Source organism: Sinohyriopsis cumingii, chromosome 16, assembly GCF_028554795.1.
Source record: "Sinohyriopsis cumingii isolate HCF-2022 chromosome 16, ASM2855479v2, whole genome shotgun sequence".
Classification (NCBI taxonomy): domain Eukaryota; kingdom Metazoa; phylum Mollusca; class Bivalvia; order Unionida; family Unionidae; genus Sinohyriopsis; species Sinohyriopsis cumingii.
The window spans coordinates 11,228,764-11,255,286 of record NC_142976.1 but is presented as its reverse complement, the minus strand read 5'-3'; the positions used below and the strand labels follow the sequence as shown (position 1 = coordinate 11,255,286).

Sequence of the window (26,523 nt, the reverse complement as noted above, 5' to 3'; positions counted from 1 at the left end):
AATGGGTAATTTGAACTACTTTTACCTCTTACATATTACTGCTTGCTTACCATTATAATGGGTAATTTGAACTACTTTTACCTGTTACATACAGATGCTTGCTTACCAATATAATGGGTAATTTGAATTACTTTTACCTGTTACATATTACTGCTTGCTTACCACTATAATGGGTAGTTTGAACTATTTTTACCTGTTACATATTACTGCTTGCTTACCATTATAATGGGTAATTTGAACTACTTTTTTACCTCTTACATACAGATGCTTGCTTACCACTATAATGGGTAATTTGAACTACTTTTACCTGTTACATATTTCCGCTTGCTTACCACTATAATGGGTAAGTTGAACTACTTTTACCTGTTACGTATAGATTCTTACTTACCACTATAATGGGTAATTTGAACTACTTTTACCTGTTACATATTACTGCTTGCTTACCACTATAATGGGTAATTTGAACTACATTTACCTCTTACATACAGATGCTTGCTTACCAATGGGTAATTTGAACTACTTTTACCTGTTACATATTACTGTTTGCTTACCACAATAATGGGTAATTTGAACTATTTTTACCTGTTACATATTACTGCTTGCTTTCCACTATAATGGGTAATTTGAACTACTTTTACCTCTTACATATAGATGCTTGCTTACCACTATAATGGGTAATTTGAACTACTTTTACCTGTTACATATTTCTGCTTGCTTACCACTATAATGGGTAAGTTGAACTACTTTTACCTGTTACGTATAGATTCTTAGTTACCACTATAATGGGTAATTTGAACTACTTTTACCTGCTACATATTACTGCTTGCTTACCACTACAATGGGTAAGTTGAACTACTTTTACCTGTTACGTATAGATTCTTACTTACCACTATAATGGGTAATTTGAACTACTTTTACCTCTTACATATAGATGCTTGTTTACCACTATAATGAGTAATTTGAACTACTTTTACCTGTTACATATTACTGCTTGCTTACCACTATAATGGGTAATTTGAACTACTTTTACCTCTTACATACAGATGCTTGCTTACCAATATAATGGTTAATTTGAACTACTTTTACCTGTTACATATTATTGCTTGCTTACTACTATAATGGGTAATTTGAAGTACTTTTACCTCTTACATACAGATGCTTGCTTACCACTATAATGGGTAATTTGAACTACTTTTACCTGTTACATATTATTGCTTGCTTACCACTATAATGGGTAATTTGAAGTACTTTTACCTCTTACATATAGATGCTTACTTACCACTATAATGGGTAATTTGAACTACTTTTACCTGTTACATATTACTGCTTGCTTACCACTATAATGGGTAAGTTGAACTATTTTTACCTGTTACATATTACTGCTTGCTTACCACTATAATGGGTAATTTGAACTACTTTTACCTCTTACATACAGATGCTTGCTTACCACTATAATGGGTAATTTGAACTACTTTTGCCTGTTACATATTTCTGCTTGCTTACCACTACAATGGGTAAGTTGAACTATTTTTACCTGTTATGTATAGATTCTTACTTAGCACTATAATGGGTAATTTGAACTACTTTTACCTCTTACATATAGATGCTTACTTACCACTATAGTGGTAATTTGAACTACTTTTACCTGTTATGTATAGATGCATACTTACCACTATAATGGGTAATCTGAACTACTTTTACCTGTTAGGTATATATGCTTGCTTACTAAGCTCATATGACAGTCACCTGACAAATCTGCAGACTCTGAAGTTAAGGCACATGACTAACGTAACCAAAACTTTCAAACATATGAATAAGGGAATGCTGCAACTGACTCCTTGCTGGATCTGAAAACAGCCAGATGTCGCCATGAAATTCTAAATGGTGACAGAAGGTACATAGAAAATCTACATGTATAGATGAGAGTACTTGCTCTTTATCTCCTCTACAAATATATCAAGATCGATTCTGTTTTTGGACACTTGCATAAAAGGTTAATTATGTTAATCTGTTAATCTAGCTATGGCATACAACAGTTCCCATAAATACCATAACTACTCAGTGTTATATTAAACTTTGACTCTTCGATATCTCCAGGACCAACAGCCTGGCAGATTACATAAGCAGAGACCACTCATTTTTAGAATGTATGAAATGCATGGTGTTTCCATGCATTTTGATATAATTGGTGTTGAAATCATTGGTGCATGAAACAAATTTGGCATTTTTATTGCCATTTTAGTCAGTGAAATTCACTGAGAAACAGATGCAGATCATTTCAGATGCTTAGCTGAACAAACTATAAAATCAATACTGATATCAATGTCACTTCCACATACATTTAGAGCATTAAGATAACCAGGTGAAATTCTAAAAATTTAAATGAACCTAAATTCATAATGAATTATTTACAAATTAATCCATCAACCATCTTTATTTACAAAGTCATTCTCATAGAAAAATACACTATATACTCATGCATTTACAACAGTATACTATGATTTTTAGTGATGATACTAGGATTTATAGGTTACTGCATTTGTACAGGAAAATATGAACAGTTTTTCAGATGGAAATACTGCACGACCTTGATTTTTTAACGATGATACTAGGATTCATCCATAAGGTATGCATTTGAAGGAATTATTCTTTGCTATCAACAACAAACTTGTACATTTATTTTATGCTGATAAGACATCTATCCAAAACATAGTCTTCCATCTTATAAGAAAATCTTTCTCTAATATGACATTTTTTTTCTGTTTGAGAGAAGAGGCTTATGAGTACTCATTCTTCTTATCATCAAAGCTATGAATATATTGATATCAATCATTATAAGGCCACCTTCATGATAATCTTTACTAAGAACTTTTCTTTAAGATGGGTCTCTTGTCCCACTCCAAACAATCTTTTGCAAAAAGAAAATCTACTTCTTGGAGTACGCTGTGAGCAGGATTTGGTGTATTCAGTAACAGATACAAACACTGTGAGGATTTGATGCATTCAGTAAAAGATAAGTACACTGTGAGGTGGGTTTGGTGTATTCAGTAACAGATAAGTACACTGTGAGGAGGATTTGGTGTATTCAGTAACAGATAAGTACACTGTGAGGATTTGGTGTATTCAGTAACAGATAAGTACACTGTGAGGATTTGGTGCATTCAGTAACAGATAAGTACACTATGAGGATTTTGTGTATTCAGTAACAGATAAGTACTCTGTGAGGATTTGGTATATTCAGTAACAGATAAGTACACTGCGAGGAGGATTTGGTGTATTCAGTAACAGATATGTTCACTATGAAAATTTGGCATATTCAGTAACAGATAAGTACACTGTGAGGAGGATTTGGCGTATTCAGTAACAGATAAGTATACTGTGAAGATTTGGCGTATTCAGTAACAGGTAAGTACACTGTGAGGATTTGGTGTATTCAGTAACAGATAAGTACACTGTGAGGATTTTGTGTATTCAGGAGCAGATAAGTACACTATGAGGATTTTGTGTATTCAGTAATAGATAAGTACTCTGTGAGGATTTGGTGTATTCAGTAATAGATAAGTACACTGAGAGGAGGATTTGGTGTATTCAGTAACAGATAAGTTCACTGTGAGGATTTGGTGTATTCAGTAACAGATAAGTACACTGTGAGGATTTTGTGTATTCAGGAACAGAAAAGTACACTGAGGATTTTGTGTATTCAGTAACAGATAAGTACTCTGTGAGGATTTGGTGTATTCGGTAACAGATAAGTACACTGCGAGGAGGATTTGGTGTATTCAGTAACAGATAAGTTCACTATGAGGATTTGGTGTATTCAGTAACAGATAAGTACACTGTGAGGAGGATTTGGTGTATTCAGTAACAGATAAGTACACTGAAGATTTGGTGTATTCAGTAACAGGTAAGTACACTGTGAGGATTTGGTGTATTCAGTAACAGATAAGTACACTGTGAGGATTTGGTGCATTCAGTAACAGATAAGTACACTGCGAGGACGATTTGGTGTATTCAGTAACAGATAAGTACACTGTGAGGATTTGATGCATTCAGTAACAGATAAGTACACTGTGAGGAGGATTTGGTGTATTCAGTAACAGATAAGTACACTGTGAGGATTTGATATGCTCAGTAATGTTGAAAATAGGCTTCCCAACTGGTTGCTAAGGAAGCCACATCATTGCTAGGGGATCCACCATAGTTAGAATTTTTTTTATGTAGCATATGCCTACCATGTTTAACAAATTTAAGCTGAACAGTTCTTAAGATAAAGTTGAAAATAGGTTCCATTTTGGTTCCGGTGAAATCCAAATTGATGCTAGTGGAGCAACCCTGAACAAAACTTTGTTGCAGCACATCCTGATAAACAATTCTACCAAGTTTGATTGAAACTGGCTTAGCTGCTTGTGAGAAGAAGTCAAAGAATATCAATGTTGATAGATGAAGGACAATGACATCATACACTCAAGGCAAAACCATACACTTAAGTCTCCTTTGGCCAGGTGAGCTAACATAAACATGTTTGTCAGTTTTGATATACATTTATTACCTGCCACCATATTTTCTGAAACAGACCAGTCCTAAAATCTAAGCATAATAGTGTGTAGTGTGTGTAGAACACTGGTTAAATCATCAAATTCATGAAGGTTATACAATTCCCCCAATATACTGTACAAGTAAATTAAGTAAAATCCTGTGACAAACTTCATTATTATTAAAGTTGAATGATTATTTTTCTCAACCAAATTACTTCAACAAGATTTTAAAATCAAATGTCTTTTAAAAATGTCTGTTTTTGGAAAATAGAATTTATTTTCTTAAGGTAAGATTAACAAGAGTATCATAGTTGGCACACTGTATACCAACCCCATGTGTAAAATGTAGTATTTGTTGATAACTTAAATTTTTCTGCTGAAATACTTTTCTTCTTTCAATGACAGTGACCTTGATCTTGAAGCTTTTGACTCCAAATCAGTAGGCTTTTTCCTTGCCCCCAGCCATCCACAAAATTTGGTCAATGTCTGTGATATAGAATTAATGTTATTATGTGAAAACCATATTTCTTTTGTCAGTCACCATCACCATGACCTTTTACCTTTTGACACTACAATCCAATCAATACATTTCATTCTTACACCAAATGCAATCCATCCACAAGATTGGAAACCATAGATGATGGTGAACTGAAGTTATTGTGTGGAAACCAATTTCTTCTTTCAGTCACAGTGACACTGATCTTTGATCTTTTGAAAACAAAATTGATTGGGTTCTTCCCTGCCTGAAGTGTAAGCTATCCTTATTCTTTGGCATCTGTTGACAGTGGAGAAATGGATTTGTTGTTTTTAAACCATTTTTTCTTCTTTCAATCACAGTGACCTTAATCCATCACCTTTTGACCGTGAAATAGAAAGGATTCTTCCTTACCCCAACTGCATGCCAGTCATAAAGTTTGGTAAAGGTTGATGATGGACAACTCTAGTCACTGTGTGGAAACAAAACTGATAACAGACAGACAGATGAAAAACATTATAACATAATACACTCCACGTTATGGCAAACATTAAAAAAACAAGCTGACAATGAGAACTAACTTGATGTGTCTGTTGTTCTAGTTTTTCCCTCTCATTTTTAGCTGCCATTTCTTCCATCAACCTTAAGGACTTCTTCTGAACTTCTTCTGTTTCCTTGGCAAGGGAAAGGTCATGAAGTGCCTTTTGTAACTGCTCCTATAAAATAAATGCCCATAATATATGTACAAGAAAATAGGTTATGGAGGATATGTGTAAATCAAGACAGATATTGCTTCCAAGGGTTTTATTTTTTGAAACACCTGTTTTAGTTTGGAAATTGATATGGTTGCATATATTCAAACTCAAACTGGGCAGGTTGTGATTGAAAAATCATATACTCTTAAAAGAATACGGAAATGCCTACAGTTCATCATGATTATATATATATATATATATATATATATATATATATATATATATATATATATATATATATATATATATATATATATATAGAGTCTCATAAATCCTAATTTCAATACCTTTTCTAAACATGCTATAACCTCAAAAACAAGATGCTGGGGGCTTTGCTCCAAATATTCTGCAGACAGAACAAAAAGGATGGAGATGTTTTCTTGAATATAATTTTAACCAGCATTTTCTAAGCTGATTTTTGTTTATGAGTCAAAAGACAAAGAAAGAAGAGCAATTAAACATAATGTCTAACAAAATCTCGTAATCTTTTTTTTTGACAAATATCCCCTCTGTTCAAACTATCTGCTGTCTCATGTCTAATTTCTGCATTTCTGCATCACTCTGACATACCAGCTGTTACATCACTAGCTGAAGTCTGTTACAGATATTTTCTATACTGTTACAGATATTTTCTATACTGTTACAGATATTGTCTATACTGTTACAGATATTGTCTATACTGTTACATATATTTTCTATACTGTTACATATATTTTCTACACTGATATCATTTATAGCACATATTTAATGAGAACTTATTACAACAAAATAACCTGACTGTTTGTTGTTAGAGGCAGAATTATCAGACTATACAAGAATCATTAAAACACAATTAAAAATAAGAAAGAACTTGTTGTTGTTCTAGGGTTTAACGCCATTTTTCAGCACAAGATAGGCTATACAAGGCAGCCAGTATAACTGGTGGAGGAAGAACCCTGGAAAACCCAGGGAAGAACCACTGACCCACGAGAAGCTACTGCCAGGCTTTCCCACGTACCCACGCTAGCCGAGCCTTGGACTCGAACCCATGCAGACAGAGGTGAGATGGCAGTGATCCGGAACAGTGAGCACTTTAGACCACTCGGCCACTCAGGGCCCCAAGAAATAACTGCATACATACATATACATGCATGTATGAAAATAATTTGGCAAAGTTATGGGTAAGTTCTGTAATATTCAATTTCACTTTTCTTTAAAAAACTGTTTAGATATTTGATCCAAATGATTTTCCAGCAAGTTTGTTACTGTGATGTATCTGAGTAAGACATAAAAAAATGAAAATGATTTTTCTAAGAACAGTGGAACCTGTATATTAAGGACAGTCATGGGACATGAAGAATTTTTACTAATCCTGGTTTGCTTTACCACTTGTATGGTGTTGATTCTGAGTGTTGCATTAAAAGCAAGAGAGTAGAGGTTCTTAGGGATAATAGGATTCTGTATGAAAAATTTAATGAACTATTATGTTCAATAAAAATAAAAATCCATCAATGAAAATGTCCAATTCCAGTACCAGTGAAACTAAACAATGAAATGCACAGTAAGTTAACAAAAAAAACCAAGAATTACTTATTGCACTACTATGTACTAGGACTTTTAATCCTGATAATAATTTTTAAACAAAATTAACATTTATTCAAACAGGTTGCCTTATTGGGGGTCAAAGGTCAGTAGCACATTACTTTTTTGCAATACATGGCAGTGTTGTCAACAGTGATTTAGGTAATTTCTAAATGTAATATTATCATTTATAATATCTAATTGCTTTTGTAACTAACAATCTTCCCTTATAAAGAAAAGATTGCACTAACATAAAGTACATAGGCTTTGCAGTGCTTATCAACCTGAATAAGACAATTAAGTGTGCATTACTGACCTTCAAATTAAATTTTCAAAACCAAAGTACATCATACATTGATATGTAAGGATTTTAACTGAGATCACAATTAAAATTATATTAAATTGGAACCTGATTTAGTCCTCTATACCTTTTTCATTAATGGCTTAATTTTCACAATGTTCAGAGCTGCCATTCTGTTTATCAGTATTGTACAAATCACCATGAGTATATTCTTTTTGGATCTAAACAAAGCAAGGCCATATCCATTACAAAATCCATGTTAAGTGATGTACTGAGATCTAGTGGAATGTGGCCATTGTCCACTGTGCACTTAATTCTGAAATAATGCTGGAATGATAAGAAAATCCATGCACAGTCATGGTCAAGATGTTTATTACACACAGCTCTTCACCAAACAATACCAACTGCTGTCTGCATCAGACAGGTATTCACTATGAAAAAGGGCATTAAAAAAAATAATCTTTACTGGGAATCCCATAGAGTGTCCATTATAATAGGTATTGTATACAGCTGTCTGTTAATATAGGTTATACTGTAACCTCAAAATGGTATTTATGAAGTTTAAATAAAATAACTTCCTGATAGTGTAAAACTTTAATATAAATCATATTCAAGATGAATGATTATTTATTTCTTTTTAAAAGAATGGTTAACTATTTTAATACTCAGCATGACATGTGTGTGCAACATGCAATATCATTTGAGATAGTGACATGGCTGTCTACCTGTATTTTGAGATAGTGACAATGTTGCCTACCTGTATTCTGAGATAGTAACAGGGTTGTCTACCTGTACTTTGATATAGTACATGGTTGTCTGCCTGTAGTTTGAAATAGTGACATGGTTGTCTACCGGTATTTTGAGATAGTGACATTGTTATCTACCTGTATTTTCAAATAGTGACGAGGTTGTCTACCTGTATTCTGAGAGAGTAACATGGTTGTTTACCTGTATTTTGAGATAGTGACAACATTGTCTACCTGTATTTTTAGATTGTAACATGGTTGACTGCCTATATTTTGAGACAGTGATATGGCTGTCTACCTGTATTTTGAGATAGTGACAACGTTGTCTACCTGTATTCTGAGATAGTAACAGGGTTGTCTACCTGTACTTTGAGATAGTGACATGGCTTTCTACATGTATTTTGAAATAGTGACAAGGTTGTCTCCCTGTATTTTGAGATAGTGACATGGTTGTCTACCTGTATTTTGAAATAGTGACCAGGTAGCCTGCCTGTAGTTTTAAATAGTGACATGGTTGTCTACCTGTATTTTGAAATAGTGACCAGGTTGCCTGCCTGTAGTTTTAAATAGTGACATGGTTGTCTACCTGTATTTTGAGATAGTGACATGGTTGTCTACCTGTATTTTTAGATAGGGACATGGTTGTCTATGAGTATATTTAGGTTCATTTTTACCGTGATTTTATTTCATTCATTTGCACGGTCAGTCAGTGTTTAGTTCTAAAAGTTTGTTGGTCATAATTTTTTTCTCTCATGGAAGTAGGTGGAAGGGAGACAAAAAACATGGAAGGCTGGTGCAGATTTGGGAGATAAATAGTGTACAACACATGCTTCACTACAATTTACTGTCAGTAGTGTTACAATTCTGTGGTCTTAAAATAAGTAACAAGAAGGAGCAAAACCAACAAGTTTTGTTTAGTTTAAATCGTGAATGTATGTTCCTAAATTCTCAGTGAGAGAATTAAGAATAACTTACAATATGGTAAATGAAATCCTAAAATCCTAAATGTTCTATTGATTCCAATAGTTCTGAGTATTCCGAATGAATTCCAAAGGAATTCTGGACCATAGACAGTAATATTCTGATGTGTCAACAGTACTGATGAAATCACATTTAAATGTGTCAACAGTACTGATGAAATCACATTTAAATGTGTCAACAGTACTGATGAAATCACATTCAAATGTGTCAACAGTACAGATGAAATCACATTTAAATGTGTCAACAGTACTGATTAAATCACATTCAAATATGTCAACAGTACTGATTAAATCACATTCAAATGTGTCAACAGTACAGATGAAATCACATTTAAATGTGTCAACAGGACTGATTAAATCACATTCAAATGTGTCAACAGTTGTGATGAAATCACATTCAAATATGTCAACAGTACTGATGAAATCACATTCAAATATCTCAATATTACTGATGAAATCACATTCAAATATGTCAACAGTACTGATGAAATTACATTCAAACATGTCAACAATACAGATGAAATCACATTTAAATGTGTCAAACAATACTGATGAAATCACTTTCAAATGTGTCAACAGTACTGATGAAATCACATTCAAATGTGTCAACAGTACTGATGAAATCACATTCAAATATGTCAACAGTACTGATGAAATCACATTCAAATATATCAATAGTACTGGTTAAATCACATTTAAATGTGTCAACAATACAGATGAAAACACATTTAAATGTGTCAACAATACAGATGAAATCACATTTAAATGTGTCAACAGTACTGATGAAATCACATTCAAATGTGTCAACAGTACTGATGAAATCACATTCAAATATGTCAACAATACAGATGAAATCACATTTAAATGTGTCAACAGTACTGATGAAATCACATTCAAATATGTCAACAGTACAGTAGAAATCACATTTAAATGTGTCAACAGTAATGATGAAATCACATTCAAATATGTCAACAGTACTGATGAAATCACATTCAAATATGTCAACAGTACTGATGAAATCACATTTAAATGTGTCAACAATACAGATGAAATCACATTTAAATGTGTCAACAATACAGATGAAATCACATTCAAATGTGTCAACAGTACTGATGAAATCACATTCAAATGTGTCAACAGTACAGATGAAATCAGATTTAAATGTCAACAGTACAGATGAAATCACATTCAAATGTGTCAACAGTACTGATGAAATCACATTCAAATGTGTCAACAGTACTGATGAAATCACATTCAAATGTGTCAACAGTACTGATGAAATCACATTCAAATATGTCAACAGTACTTATGAAATCACATTCAAAAATGTCAACAGTACTGATGAAATCACATTCAAATCTGTCAACAGTACTGATGAAATCACATTCAAATATGTCAACAGAACTGATGAAATCACATTCAAATATGTCAACAGTACTGATGAAATCACATTCAAACATAATCACAAAAGAATTCCAATTCAGCAATAAATCCAAATGTCTTTGAATGTTCCATAGTAATTCTGAACAGCTATCATTCCAATTTCTGATGTATTTCAAGCACTGCAATTCCCACAAATATTTTATTAAATAATTTAATTCCTCTCAATCATAATACTGCTAAGAATGCCTATTTCTAAGTAATAATTCTCTCAATTAGAACAATTAACATGCAATAGAGATAAATTCAACATCAGACTTTGACTGAATGATCTTTTCATTTTGAAATCACTCTTATCAGTAAACAGACATAACACTGATCAATAAGGAATTAGGTCAGCTTGGCCTCTTGGTTAGAGCGTCTGCCTTGGAATCTGGAGGTTGTGGATTTGAACCCCGGCCAAGTCATACCAAAGACGTACAAAAATGGTACTAGCAGCTGCCTCGCTAGGCACTCAGCATTAAGAGGTTAGTGTTAGGCCTGGTCAGCCTGGTGTCAGGATAATGTGACTGGGTGGGACATTCTGCTGCATGTCTGCAGCATGATACACCAGTGCTAGACATCACTATAAACTGCCACACTGCAGACATTGTAGCGATATGACTGAAAAATTGCTAAAGCTATGTTAAGATCCTAATCACACACACACACAGCTTGGCCTCTTACAAGAACACTTATCATTGTTAGATCACATAATGTTTAATTGTACTAACAGTATAACTCAATCTTGAAACCCATGAACAAACAATAGATGCAATATACATAACTTAAATTGCCAACTTTGATCATAGGAATATTAGTACTAAAAATGTCATTAAGAAAAAAAATCTTAGAGAAACCATTATTATGAAAATAATACACATAATATAGATATACATAACAGTAGAACTGCATATACTTGCTGTTAAGTTGTTGATCTAACAATAAGCTGCATAAACCCAGAGCTGTCTACATAAATGGCACCAGCAGATCTGGATCTATGTAGTTTGTATGAGTCTTTAGTAGAACCAAGTAACAGACATTATTTGATGGCAGATTAGTGTCTATATTATTTGTAGTTTGATGCAACTTGTATGTGAATATATACGGTCCTTCACCGTAGCATGTAATCTTGTAGATTTCATCTCATTTCTTGCCTTTCTTTTTCCACCAGATGCACTTATGATAAGACTCGCTCACAATACAGTAAAATGTTGGATGCAATGGGGGACAGTGATACTGCCTGGAAAACCAGTCATCTGGATAGCCGATTTTACTCAACTGGGGACTTTACATTTTATGGGGATATGCTGGGTGTCAGTATAAACAAACAATCCAGATAACTGTCATTTTATTATAATCATACAAGTGGTGTCATGCATTAAATACTGCATGTGACGGAATGCCTGCATCAACATGTATAATATGTTCAAAACTGGCACTCAGTCATACTGTAAAATCTGGACAATAAGCACATACGTGAAAATAAACATATATACTGGACAGAAAGTGCATATGTGTAAATATGCATATACTGGACAGAAAGTGCATATGTGTAAATATGCATATACTGGACAGAAAGTGCATATGTGTAAATATGCATATACTGGACAGAAAGTGCATATGTGTAAATATGCATACACTGGACGGAAAGTGCACATGTGTAAATATGCATACACTGGACAGAAAGTGCATATGTGCAAATAAGCATACACTGGACAGAAAGTGCATATGTGTAAATATGCATACACTGGACAGAAAGTGCAGATGTGTAAATATGCATACACTGGACAGAAAGTGCATATGTGTAAATATGCATACACTGGACAGAAAGTGCATATGTGTAAATATGCATACACTGGACAGAAAGTACATATGTGTAAATATGCATACACTGGACAGAAAGTGCATATGTGTAAATATGCATACACTGGACAGAAAGTGCAGATGTGTAAATATGTATATACTGGACAGAAAGTGCATATGTGTAAATATGTATACACTGGACAGAAAGTGCATATGTGTAAATATGCATACACTGGACAGAAAGTGCAGATGTGTAAATATGTATATACTGGACAGAAAGTGCAGATGTGTAAATATGCATACACTGGACAGAAAGTGCAGATGTGTAAATATGTATACACTGGACAGAAAGTGCAGATGTGTAAATATGCATACACTGGACAGAAAGTGCATATGTGTAAATATGTATACACTGGACAGAAAGTGCAGATGTGTAAATATGTATATACTGGACAGAAAGTGCATGTGCCTAAAAAAAAAACTATACTGGACAATAAGCACATGTGTGAAAAAACTATTTTTGTTGGTTTCTTTCAGTTAGTGGCTGGTCTTTAAACTCTAATAGGCTTCTTCCTGATCCCAAGTTCATGCTTTACACTTAAATGTAGTAAATGTAGCTGATGGACAACTGCAGTTATCATGCAGAAAATGTAAGTTAATGAACAGATGGACAGAAGGACAAAATACCTTCCATGAAAGGCTGGATTATATAAAAAGGTAGAAGAAAATGGCTTTAAGAAAACAATTAAACATCAGCTAATTAGTTACTGTGAATCAGATGAGTCATCACAAATTGTATTAATTAGGATTCATCTAGCAATGTTGCTTCAGCAGGATATAACCTAAGTGTTTGCAGGGCAACACATTATATATATCCCATCTAGGATGGCCTTTAGGGGTATTTACTTTTTTGGTCCATAACAATCATTCTCAGTGTAGACAGGTAATTGTGTCTCACTGATGATGGACATTTTTGTCCAAAGATTGCAGACAACAATCATTTGTGATAAATGACTCCAAGGCTTCATATGAGAAAATTACTTCCATTCATCAGATTCTGGAAGCAATATTTTGAGAAATTAGTATCTGAAAAAATTTGCATTTTAAAAAAAAAAACATCTGATGAAATGAATCCAAGAAAGTAATGCATTGATTTTTCTAAGAAATGCAGAACTTTAATCAAAGTGTCAAAGAAAGAAACATGACAGAATTGGATGAGATCAATTCACAATTCAAACACAGTAAAACCTGGTAACGTTAAGGGCACAAAATATCTTCACTAAGGACTCTGAAGCTTTCATCCAATTTCTCATATTACATCAGAACAAAAGTCTCATTATATTCACCATATAAAAACCACACATTATGCTGTGATTTCAATTTTCCTGGAATACTGTATTATTCTAAAATCATGAAATCACATGCACTCAAAGAAACTGCTAAAATTTCAAGAGCTGCAGATTAAAATAAATTCGAGACTTGCTACCATAAATAACCTAATTAAATTGACCTTTTAATTTTCTGGATATCATATTTTCCAAATTTTTGATAATTGAAATATTATTTAAAAAAATTACAGACAATGAGTGCATTTGTTTAAAGCCAGGAAAGCACAAAAAATTCACCTAAATTAAGGAATGTATTACCTGTACTTAAAAACTGGTAACTGAGTATTCAACCATCTGGTTATAAAACTACTTGCATTTGGGTTATTATCTTTGTTTTCTCTTTTCCAATCAATAAAATGGGTTATATATATCTGTGATAAAGTGGTAAACACCTCTGACACACAGACTGTCACAAGTTTCTGAAGTAAAAGTTTTATTCAGTACCATACATCCCTTGCTAACTTCATTTTGAATTTACACAGATTGTCTGGTCCTCATGCTTATGATTGGAGTTAAAAAAATAATGGTATTCTGCAATACAATTCTGAAGCATTCTAAGTGATTGACTTCATTACTTGTTCAAGGCAATCATCAAAATATTTGGAGTTTTAGTGTTGAGGCAGAAGTTCTGATGGAAAATATGGATTATATTTCAGTTTCTCAGAGGGATGATAATATGAAGGGATACATTCTGTTGTCATTAAGAAGAAAAAAAAATTATTTTCAAGAATTCGTAGGCAGTTTCTTTTGAGACTTATCTCCAATGGTAGAAGAGTATTGCAGATGGTTATAGTTTTTTTACCAAAAAAAAAAAAAAGAAAAACAAACACCAGAACTGCGATCAGAAGAATTTCATTATTAAAGAATATTGATATATAATAGGGCAAGCGTTCTTCAGGCAAGCAAGGATATAATTCAGGCAAGCAAGGATGTAATTCAAACTAGTTTACCTACCCAGACCACTTTTTACTAACACTGAACATTAACAAATGATCATCACAATAAAGATATTACTGTAATTTTCTGGACAAAATAATCATGAAAACTGATTAAACAAAATAATCATGAAAACTGATTATTTTCATTAGTATACTATTGATCTGGACAGATAAAAAAGTAAATATTTTTAGAGTCCAGATATTTGGGTCAATGACAGTAGGTGAAAAAGCAGATACAATTCTGACTTAAGTAAAAAAAGCCATATTTTACTTTATATATATATATATATTAAAATACCTATCATTGCTTTGCTGGTTTAGTCCCAGGGGTAAGAATAGACTGCAAGTCATTCAAGTTGCATATATGAATTAATCTTTATATGCCCATTTAGTGCATATATTAACACAGGATATAGATTTTTAAAAATTCATGTTCCCCTGGTGTCTGATTCTGCAGGAAAACCAGATCAGCTCCCAATCCTCATGAGTCATTAGGAAGAACATAGCTTGTGTCCCTCCCTCTGTTCAACCTCCACAATGTGAAAGGGCAAAGTCAGTCTGTGGACTGGAACAGTGACCTCTCTAGAATGAGATCAATGAGTGCAACTCTCTCTCTCTCTCCTTATGGGAGTGGAGAGGGTGCTGTATCTCCTTCATGGGAGCATGATTCACTCTTCAACAGCTTATAACCTCCCTATGGAGAGGTACCATAGGCCTTATGAATCTGACCCAGAAGTGCTCTGAGACCCAATAGTCTTAGCTATGGATCCTTTACTAACTCTTTGGATGGGCTTTTTGAGTCTCCAAAGAGACTGACCTAATCCTGTTCTGAGCTTGTAGGGACTCAGCCATGGATCCTTTACAAACTACCTTGAAAGGCCTAATGGGCCTTATGAGTCTCCAAAAGAGACTGATCCAGTTCTGATCTGAGCCAAGAGAGAAACAGTGATGGATTTTTTTCACGAACTCTCTTGGTAGGGGTCCTGTAGGTATCAAAGAGACTGAATTAATCCTTGGGACCCAAGGTTCTCAGGGATGGAAAAATCACGAAAATTCTGGAGGAGGAAGATGCATTTCTTCTGACTTTTTACAATTGACTGTGTTCAGTGATGGTCCCACGCCTCATTTGACCACAGACAACAAAATAGGTCAACTAAGTGTTCTTAACCTTTATCTCTCAAAGATCTCCATGAAGAAAAATTCTGAAAACAAGAACAAATCTTGCATACCCAAAGACTGTCTATGAATTTGAGTAGGAACCAAAATGAATGCAAGTTAAAATACCAATATTTCTCAGTGAGTCTCTTTTAAATATGAATCGAAACAACAACTGAAAGATGTTAGCAATATGTAATTGGTGACAAAGAAGGCGAAAAGACCCCAGCAAAGTATACTGAATCAACTTAAAAAGAAATACTATTCTTTAAAGGCAACATAAAATAAAAAATGTGCAAATGACAACACACACAATAGGATATGCAAGCTGGTGTGACATATACTTCCATAAGCAGTATTCTGCAAAAATCAATATAACATATAATGTAAACTTTTGGAGATTCACATCACGACCAAATTAAGGCATGGGGAAATCACATTGGTAGGGATAGGGAGACAACACCTACCCCCTAGTGAAAACAAAATGAATCAAATAAACTTATGTATAATAAGATATGTTGAGAAAGTAACCCTAAACACTGTATGTGTTGGGGTAGGGGTAAGCTAATGGAGAGGTTAAGAAAGTAACCCTAAATGCTGTATGTGTTGGGGTGGGGGTAAGCTAATGGTGAGATTAAGAAAGTAACTCTAAATGCTGTATGTGTTGGGGTAGGGGTAAGCTAATGGTGAGATTAAGAAAGTAACTCTAAATGCTGTATGTGTTGGGGTAGGGGTAAGCTAATGGTGAGGTTGAGAAAGTAACCCTAAACACTGTATGTGTTGGGGTAGGGGTAAGCTAATGGTGAGATTAAGAAAGTAACCCTAAACACTGTATGTGTTGGGGTAGGGGTAAGCTAATGGTGAGATTAAGAAAGTAACTCTAAATGCTGTATGTGTTGGGGTGGGGATAAGCTAATGGTGAGGTTAAGAAAAACTTGAGCCCAAAATTGTCAAGAAATCTCAAGGGAGCTTAATTCCAAAAACACTTTGACTGCTGATAAATACACTAAGAATTATAATATGTGTAATTAAAATGCACAATGCATGTAATCAGATATAAAGCAAAAGAATTTTTCATAGAATATAATTCTCCAATGGTGTCATTTGAAGAAAAAAAAAGATGAAGACTACTGGGCATGTGCTGGGTCATTTTGTATAATTGTGATATTTATGTTTCCTATGATCTTTTAATGATCAAACACAAAAGAGGGGGGGTATATACGGTAATGTAAGCTACACAATGACTAGAACAAGTTATTGGAATTTCAAACCACATGCTTTATGGACCAATAGTAGTCTAATTCTACTCTTTATATCATCATATTTAACTGTCAGATTCGAAGAATCTTCATAATGAGTCACGTTGATTTCATAAGATCCATTTGTGTATTCAATTTTTACGACATGTTCATATGCTGCAGCCTCAATGTGATACCTCTTCTGTTTCCAGTAGTTACCATGGCTACCATGGTAGGCATAAGACACTATAAAATAAACTTGGAAAAACTAAAAAAATGAGCATCATTTAGAAAATAAACCACGAGAACTTTTGTAGTTTATTTGTTTTGTTTACTTATATGACTAGATAGTAATTATTTCTTAATTAAAGGAAATATTCAATTTCTTCTATGAGATGTTCCCTGCCCAGGAGGCAATGAAATGTATTTGCTCCCAGTCCAACTGATTTGCATATGACCTAGTGATATTGTGATATTTATAATTTTTAGTTGAAAAGCAGCTATTTGAGGTGAGAGGAGGCTTCCAGTGGGCATGTTCAAAGGTTCTTAAGTAAATCCTACAATATTTCCTTTGAGTTTATTATGAGAAGAAAACAAGGATTATTAGCAAAATCACATTTTCTTCATTTTGCAGAATTAATATATTTTTTCACTGAGTTTAACATTCATTGCATGACTGCAATCAATGTAATTGAAACTCTGTCCAAGTGAGACATATTTGGTTAGTTTATTCTCATCTTTCTTGTACAAGTTGTATAATTTCCAAGTCCTAACAAGTAATTGTATAGGGTTATTTCCCTGGAATTTATTCTAAGGTTGAAGAATTTGATTCAGTGATAAATATTATTGAATCAATTTATTAATGAAGATGAGAGTCAGTCACTCTATATTATTCAAATACACAAACTGTAGAATATTTGTAATTCCAAAATGATGCAAAGGTGAAGTCCCTTGATTAGATTGGTATTGTGTGATATTTTTCTACATGACATGTGATCCTTGATATAAAAAAGAAGAATAACAAGTCTATGTCAGTTGTACTGCTGCTTATTGATATACGTGTACTGAATTTATATTGAATAATCAATGTAACCAAGAAATTGTATTTTCTGGACTACAGACCTAATGAGTGCATAGGGTTTAAATTGTCTGCATTGAACCTGTGATGAAAAGCCATGTGATCTGTGGAAAATGACATTTTGCTTGTAACCCTTAAAGCCATGTGATCTGTGGAAAATGGCATTTTTCTACCCATGGTCGTTACAATAGGGCAGGCTTCTGTTACTTCCAGAAAGTAGTCACCCTATGGGAGATTGAATATTAGCTATGCAATAGCAACAAAAGCCATATTGCTGATATTAAAATAGGTTATCTTGTTCCTTAACATACACACATACACACACACACACACACACACACACACACACACACATATATATATATATATAACTTCATTCAATTCCTATATTTGCTGGACATGACCACCAATTCAAAGGTTTTGACTTTTTGCACATACTTGAAGCAACCAGAAATCAGTAATTGGAAATCCCAACTATAATTATATCAAACTGCCTTTGATCTGTTTATCCAATGAAGTATGAAACAAACACCTTAATGAAGTCAACTTCAAAGGTTACGATCTGCAAAGATGGTGTCTCTGCTGAACAATGAGTAAGGTTGTCATCAAGTAAGCTTCATTTAAGGTCAGTAGATCTTACTTACAGTTTTTCTTTGTTGAACAATCAAAAGTGGCCTCTCTGATTCGGCTTGATATAGCTCAGTAGTCTGAGGACTATATTGCTCACAGTTAAACTGGTCATATTGGGTTAGAGGACTATATTGCTCACAGTTAAACTGGTCATACGGGGTTAGAGGACTATATTGCTCACAGTTAAACTGGTCATATTGGGTTAGAGGACTATATTGCTCACAGTTAAACTGGTCATATGGGGTTAGAAGACTATATTGCTTACAGTTAAACTGGTCATATGGGGTTAGAAGACTATATTGCTTACAGTTAAACTGGTCATATGGGGTTAGAGGACTATATTGCTCACAGTTAAACTGGTCATACGGGGTTAGAGGACTATATTGCTCACAGTTAAACTGGTCATATGGGGTTAGAGGACTATATTGCTCACAGTTAAACTGGTCATATGGGGTTAGAGAACTATATTGCTCACAGTTAAACTGGTCATATGGGTTAGAGGACTATATTGCTCACAGTTAAACTGGTCATACGGGGTTAGAGGACTATATTGCTCACAGTTAAACTGGTCATATGGGGTTAGAGGTCTATATTGCTCACAGTTAAACTGGTCATACGGGGTTAGAGGACTATATTGCTCACAGTTAAACTGGTCATATGGGGTTAGAGGACTATATTGCTCACAGTTAAACTGGTCATATGGGTTAGAGGGCTATATTGCTCACAGTTAAACTGGTCATATGGGGTTAGAGAAGAGCAACTTAATCCATGAGAGAATTATATTTCAATGATCAGCTTCCCAGTAAAATATCTGTATGTTATACTGAAGTTGTTTTTTTTCGTATGTTGGAAGGTTTATTTATACACACCTAGTTAGGACAATAACAAGCATCAGTCCCAGGTTTTTTCTGTTTGAGTCATCAATACTCAACATGTCAAAGCCGAAACATAATACTGCTGAAAACTGCCAGCTGACTAGCTAGAGCTTTAAAAGAAAGTGGACAGAATTATTCACTTGGTTCAGGTATGACAGCAGACTCTGTGCTGTTTTTTTGTTTTAAATCTGCCAAAAGCATGATAATAAAAACTTCATGGATCTGCAAACTTTATGAAATCGGCATAAGTAGAGCAACGCTGCATGCAATAACCATGCAAGATCAGTCAAAGCCAAAAATGCAGCTAAAGATAACAAGCTGGTCAAATAAAGATGATCTCAAATGAGTAATGATTTAATATTGAATTTATGAAACTCGTTGAATAATGTTCAGCTTTAGCAAGCCTTGGGAAGCAAAAGCTGGACATTATTCAACGAGTTTCATTATTAATTTAATACAGAATCATTATCTATTTGAGATTCTTTTTATCACATAGAGTTTATTTATGTGAAAGTTATTTAGATGGAAAAAAGAACAAATAATTTCATTAATTCTGACAGATGCTGCACCTTTCATCTGTTGTGCGTAAAAAATAGTCCTAACCAGAGGTGAACTAGCAATGACATGTAAAAGTAAATTATACTTTTCTTACAAACTACAAATCAAAGAACAAGCATCCTTCTGAATAAAGAGAACATTTTACACAAAGTTATTTTTCAGCACAGAATGTCCAGTGTGTGTGATGTTGCATTGTTTGATGTACTACCCATACAGTTGATGATCCATGTTTATGTAACCTTGATTGTAACTTTCACAACTAAACATTACATTGATACTGCAAGTGTCACTTTCACAACTAAACATTACATTGATACTGCAAGTGTCACTTTCACAACTAAACATTACATTGATACTGCAAGTGTCACTTTCACAACTAAACATTACATTGATACTGCAAGTGTCACTTTCACAATTAAACATTACATTGATACTGCAATATTCATGTGAAAGAAGGTTTACTGGATGCAGAAATTCCCATATTTACTGCAATGTATTTATGACTGGATATTTGCAATGTTTGAATCGGAACAGTAGACTACAGAATATGCAAACAAATTGCATTCTGACTTTGAATTGCATCACATATTTACTGCGTAAATATGCAGTGGTTGGATAAACTTCTGTCAGTTTGGAGACTGGTTTATGTCCAAATTCTTCTGTTAACAGAGGTGAGTTCATTTACTTCTGTTAAACATTTAAACCATGCTTGTATATAGGGTGGATTCCATTCTACAGATACACAGCCTCCCCCACCCCACCCCCAACACAAGCAATACCCGTAGTTTTACTTGTTGTGGATATTGTTTTTGACTTGTGGTGTTAGCCAATTTTCATGTTATTATATGAAGTACATGACATAACAAATCCCTGTGGGGGGTAAATAAATTAGCCTTATTGAACAGACAAGACCATTTTGCCCAATTTCCTTTCGCAAGTTGATTTGAAACATGGCAGCCAAAAATGTTCATTAAAAACAAAAAATTCCAGAAATCCAGCCTAAAAAGTTATCCCACAGTCGCAGCCAATCAGTAAAGAGAATACTGCACAATAATCTCATGGGCTTATTTGGACCAATCTGAATCACAAAATAATATTTAAAAATATGGTAGTACAGAAAATATGAAATTGCCCATACTAATGGAAAACTATACCTACTATGTGATAATGTTAAATAAAGTTTCAGAGAAAGCTGCTGAACCAATGTATTTACCTTATTCAGAACTGCATACTTCATTAAAAAGGATAACTTGTCTACTAAAAAATTAAAAGTTTTCAACAAGTTCCCACACTTAAGTCACTGAGATCAACACAAAGTTGTATCTGGTAGATAACACATGTTCTGAATTCATTAGCATCTTGCAGGCACTTCTGGAGGAATATTTGGTTGATGAGGTCAGAGCTAGTCCTGTTTTGGGAACAATTGCTGATGAATCAACTGACCTTGCAACAGATAAGCACTTGATTATATACATTTAGCAGAAGGGGAACTGCATACTCAAAATGTACAATGGATCAATTAACATCAGCTGATGCATTTGCAATAAAACTGCATCCACATCTAAAATCTAAAGGATTAGATCAAACAAAAATCTATGGCTATGTGATCTGTACCCATGATGCTTGGAAACATGGAAGGTGTACCACAGTTACTTAAAGAAACTTGCTCCAGTTTAGTTGAAATGTTTTTTATGGCCATAGACTCTCATTTGCATGTGGAGATACTTCACTTGCACGTTTAGATACTGCAAAGACAGTGTCAGAGATATGTTACAAGGAGAGTAGAGACTGCAATAACAGTGTCAGAGATACGTTACAAGGAGAGTAGACACTGCAAAGACTGTGTCAGAGATATGCTACAAGGAGAGTAGACACTGCAAAGACAGTGTCAGAGATATGCTACAAGGAGAGTAGACACTGCAAAGACAGTGTCAGAGATATGCTACAAGGAGAGTAGATACTGCAAAGACAGTGTCAGAGATATGCTACAAGGAGAGTAGATACTGCAAAGACAGTGTCAGAGATATGCTACAAAGAGAGTAGACACTACAAACACAGTGTCAGAGATATGCTACAAGGAGAGTAGACACTGCAAAGACAGTGTCAGATATATGCTACAAAGAGAGTAGACACTGCAAAGACAGTGTCAGAGATATGCTACAAGGAGAGTAGACACTGCAAAGACAGTGTCAGAGATATGCTACAAGGAGAGTAGAGACTGTAAAGACAGTGTCATAAATATGCTAAAAGGAGAGTAGATACTGCAAAGACAGTGTCAGAGATATGCTACAAGGAGAGTAGATACTGCAAAGACAGTGTCAGAGATATGCTACAAGGAGAGTAGATACTGCAAAGACAGTGTCAGAGATATGCTACAAAGAGAGTAGACACTACAAACACAGTGTCAGAGATATGCTACAAGGAGAGTAGACACTGCAAAGACAGTGTCATAAATATGCTACAAGGAGACTAGATACTGCAAAGACAGTGTCAGAGATATGCTACAAGGAGAGTAGATACTGCAAAGACAGTGTCAGAGATATGCTACAAGGAGAGTAGATACTGCAAAGACAGTGTCAGAGATATGCTACAAGGAGAGTAGAGACTGCAAAGACAGTGTCATAAATATGCTAAAAGGAGAGTAGATACTGCAAAGACAGTGTCAGAGATATGCTACAAGGAGAGTAGATACTGCAAAGACAGTGTCAGAGATATGCTACAAGGAGAGTAGATACTGCAAAGACAGTGTCAGAGATATGCTACAAAGAGAGTAGACACTACAAACACAGTGTCAGAGATATGCTACAAGGAGAGTAGAGACTGCAAAGACAGTGTCATAAATATGCTACAAGGAGAGTAGATACTGCAAAGACAGTGTCAGAGATATGCTACAAGGAGAGTAGAGACTGCAAAGACAGTGTCAGAGATATGCTACAAGGAGAGTAGATACTGCAAAGACAGTGTCAGAGATATGCTACAAGGAGAGTAGAGACTGCAAAGACAGTGTCATAAATATGCTAAAAGGAGAGTAGATACTGCAAAGACAGTGTCAGAGATATGTTACAAGGAGAGTAGATACTGCAAAGACAGTGTCAGAGATATGCTACAAGGAGAGTAGATACTGCAAAGACAGTGTCAGAGATATGCTACAAAGAGAGTAGACACTACAAACACAGTGTCAGAGATATGCTACAAGGAGAGTAGAGACTGCAAAGACAGTGTCATAAATATGCTACAAGGAGAGTAGATACTGCAAAGACAGTGTCAGAGATATGCTACAAGGAGAGTAGATACTGCAAAGACAGTGTCAGAGATATGCTACAAGGAGAGTAGATACTGCAAAGACAGTGTCAGAGATATGCTACAAGGAGAGTAGAGACTGCAAAGACAGTGTCAGCGATATGCTACAAGGAGAGTAGATACTGCAAAGACAGTGTCAGAGATATGCTACAAGGAGAGTAGAGACTGCAAAGACAGTGTCATAAATATGCTAAAAGGAGAGTAGATACTGCAAAGACAGTGTCAGAGATATGCTACAAGGAGAGTAGATACTGCAAAGACAGTGTCAGAGATATGCTACAAAGAGAGTAGACACTACAAACACAGTGTCAGAGATATGCTACAAGGAGAGTAGAGACTGCAAAGACAGTGTCATAAATATGCTAAAAGGAGAGTAGATACTGCAAAGACAGTGTCAGAGATATGCTACAAGGAGAGTAGATACTGCAAAGACAGTGTCAGAGATATGCTACAAGGAGAGTAGATACTGCAAAGACAGTGTCAGAGATATGCTACAAAGAGAGTAGACACTACAAACACAGTGTCAGAGATATGCTACAAGGAGAGTAGAGACTGCAAAGACAGTGTCATAAATATGCTACAAGGAGAGTAGATACTGCAAAGACAGTGTCAGAGATATGCTACAAGGAGAGTAGATACTGCAAAAACAGTGTCAGAGATATGCTACAAGGAGAGTAGATACTGCAAAGACAGTGTCAGAGATATGCTACAAGGAGAGTAGAGACTGCAAAGACAGTGTCAGAGATATGCTACAAGGAGAGTAGATACTGCAAAGACAGTGTCAGAGATATGCTACAAGGAGAGTAGAGACTGCAAAGACAGTGTCATAAATATGCTAAAAGGAGAGTAGATACTGCAAAGACAGTGTCAGAGATATGCTACAAGGAGAGTAGATACTGCAAAGACAGTGTCAGAGATATGCTACAAAGAGAGTAGACACTACAAACACAGTGTCAGAGATATGCTACAAGGAGAGTAGAGACTGCAAAGACAGTGTCATAAATATGCTACAAGGAGAGTAGATACTGCAAAGACAGTGTCAGAGATATGCTACAAGGAGAGTAGATACTGCAAAGACAGTGTCAGAGATATGCTACAAGGAGAGTAGATACTGCAAAGACAGTGTCAGAGATATGCTACAAGGAGAGTAGATACTGCAAAGACAGTGTCAGAGATATGCAACAAGGAGAGTAGACACTACAAACACAGTGTCAGAGATATGCTACAAGGAGAGTAGACACTACAAAGACAGTGTCAGATATATGCTACAAGGAGTGTAGATACTACAAAGACAGTGTCAGAGATATGCTACAAGGAGAGTAGATGTTGCAAAGTCAATGTCAGAGATATGCTACAAGGAGAGTAGATACTGCAAAGACAGTGTCAGAGATATGCTACAAGGAGAGTAGACACTACAAACACAGTGTCAGAGATATGCTACAAGGAGAGTAGACACTACAAAGACAGTGTCAGAGATATGCTACAAGGAGAGTAGACACTACAAAGACAGTGTCAGAGATATGCTACAAGGAGAGTAGATACTGCAAAGACAGTGTTAGAGATATGCTACAAGGAGAGTAGATACAGTGTCAGAGATAAGCTACAAGGAGAGATAGCTTTGACTCTCTTCATATCTACTACAATAGATCCCTAACTCATCCTTCCAAACTGCAAGTCTTGCAAACAATCACTGAAAACCCCATATGGAGCTCCCTTGAGGTTCAATGAGGACACTGGCTGTTTTTGGGGAAAGGCTTTGAAAATTTTTGATAATCAGTAGTGTCTATAATCAGTTGATATGCAGTTGGTTTTTTTATTTTTGATTTGGTATATTGTATATCCTTTATAACAGCATAATTTTATGTATGTTTGTCTATTTTATTGTATTATTTTACTGATTCAGGTTTCGTTAGAGACTCATGTCTCTTTTAGATCCTGCCATATATATATATATGATTGTTATGATGATGCATATCATTTATGACAATACGTAATGACATAATTTTTATTTTAAAATAAAAGACGTCAACCATTTTTTAAAAAACATTTCAATTTTTGATAATCAGTAGTGTCTATAATCAGTAGTGTCTATAATCAGCATGTTCAGTGACCAGGCCAACAAAGACCTTACGACAGATTCATTGGAACCTGACATACAAATTCATGTTTTTGCTGCACATCCTTTTGATATCTTTGGAAAAATAAACTGTTAGCTGCAGTTTGCAGTCAAGAGATATGCCTGAAAATACAATTAAGCAAGATGTTCATGAATTTTTGACAACAATGTAAGCTAAATATCTTGGAGGTACATGTACAACCCATACCTGCCATATTGTGTTATGCTAAAAACACAATGTTTTACTCCAAAACCCTCTGACAATGCCATGTTTCAAAAAACAAGATTTTCAGTAATCTTCATCAAAAATATACCTAAAAAACTCTCCCAAACTCAGCTTCGGTATACGCCAATAATATGTGTAATGTATCCAAGATTATAGCCCTGCTTTGATCTCAAGGAAAAACTATCCTTGGGGCAGTTTATATAGCAAACTGTCACAGACACAATTAAATGACAAACAGGTCATGTACTAGCAACCGCCATTTCATATATTATTTTTACTTGGCTAAGAATAGCTATTGTGGCATTCCATTTAAACTGCTGTTGGGAGAATCCATTGTGCTATTTGATTGGGAAAGTTCACAAATGGAATGACCCAATTTGTTTGAAGTTACAGATAAATCAAAGAGATGCTAGATGTGCAATGAAAAGCAAAAGTTAGTACACA

General features: G+C 34.8%; 1 protein-coding gene across 1 annotated transcript in view; it reads right to left on the bottom strand.

Moving 5' to 3' along the window:
• The window catches only part of LOC149779943 (leucine-rich repeat and coiled-coil domain-containing protein 1-like), a 476,629-nt gene that overhangs the window by 239,840 nt on the left and 210,266 nt on the right, over positions 1-26,523 (bottom strand). The window contains exon 13 of the mRNA XM_089936640.1: positions 5,592-5,726. Within this exon, the coding sequence (XP_089792766.1) occupies positions 5,592-5,726 (135 nt within the window). The remainder of the gene's footprint in view (positions 1-5,591; positions 5,727-26,523) is intronic.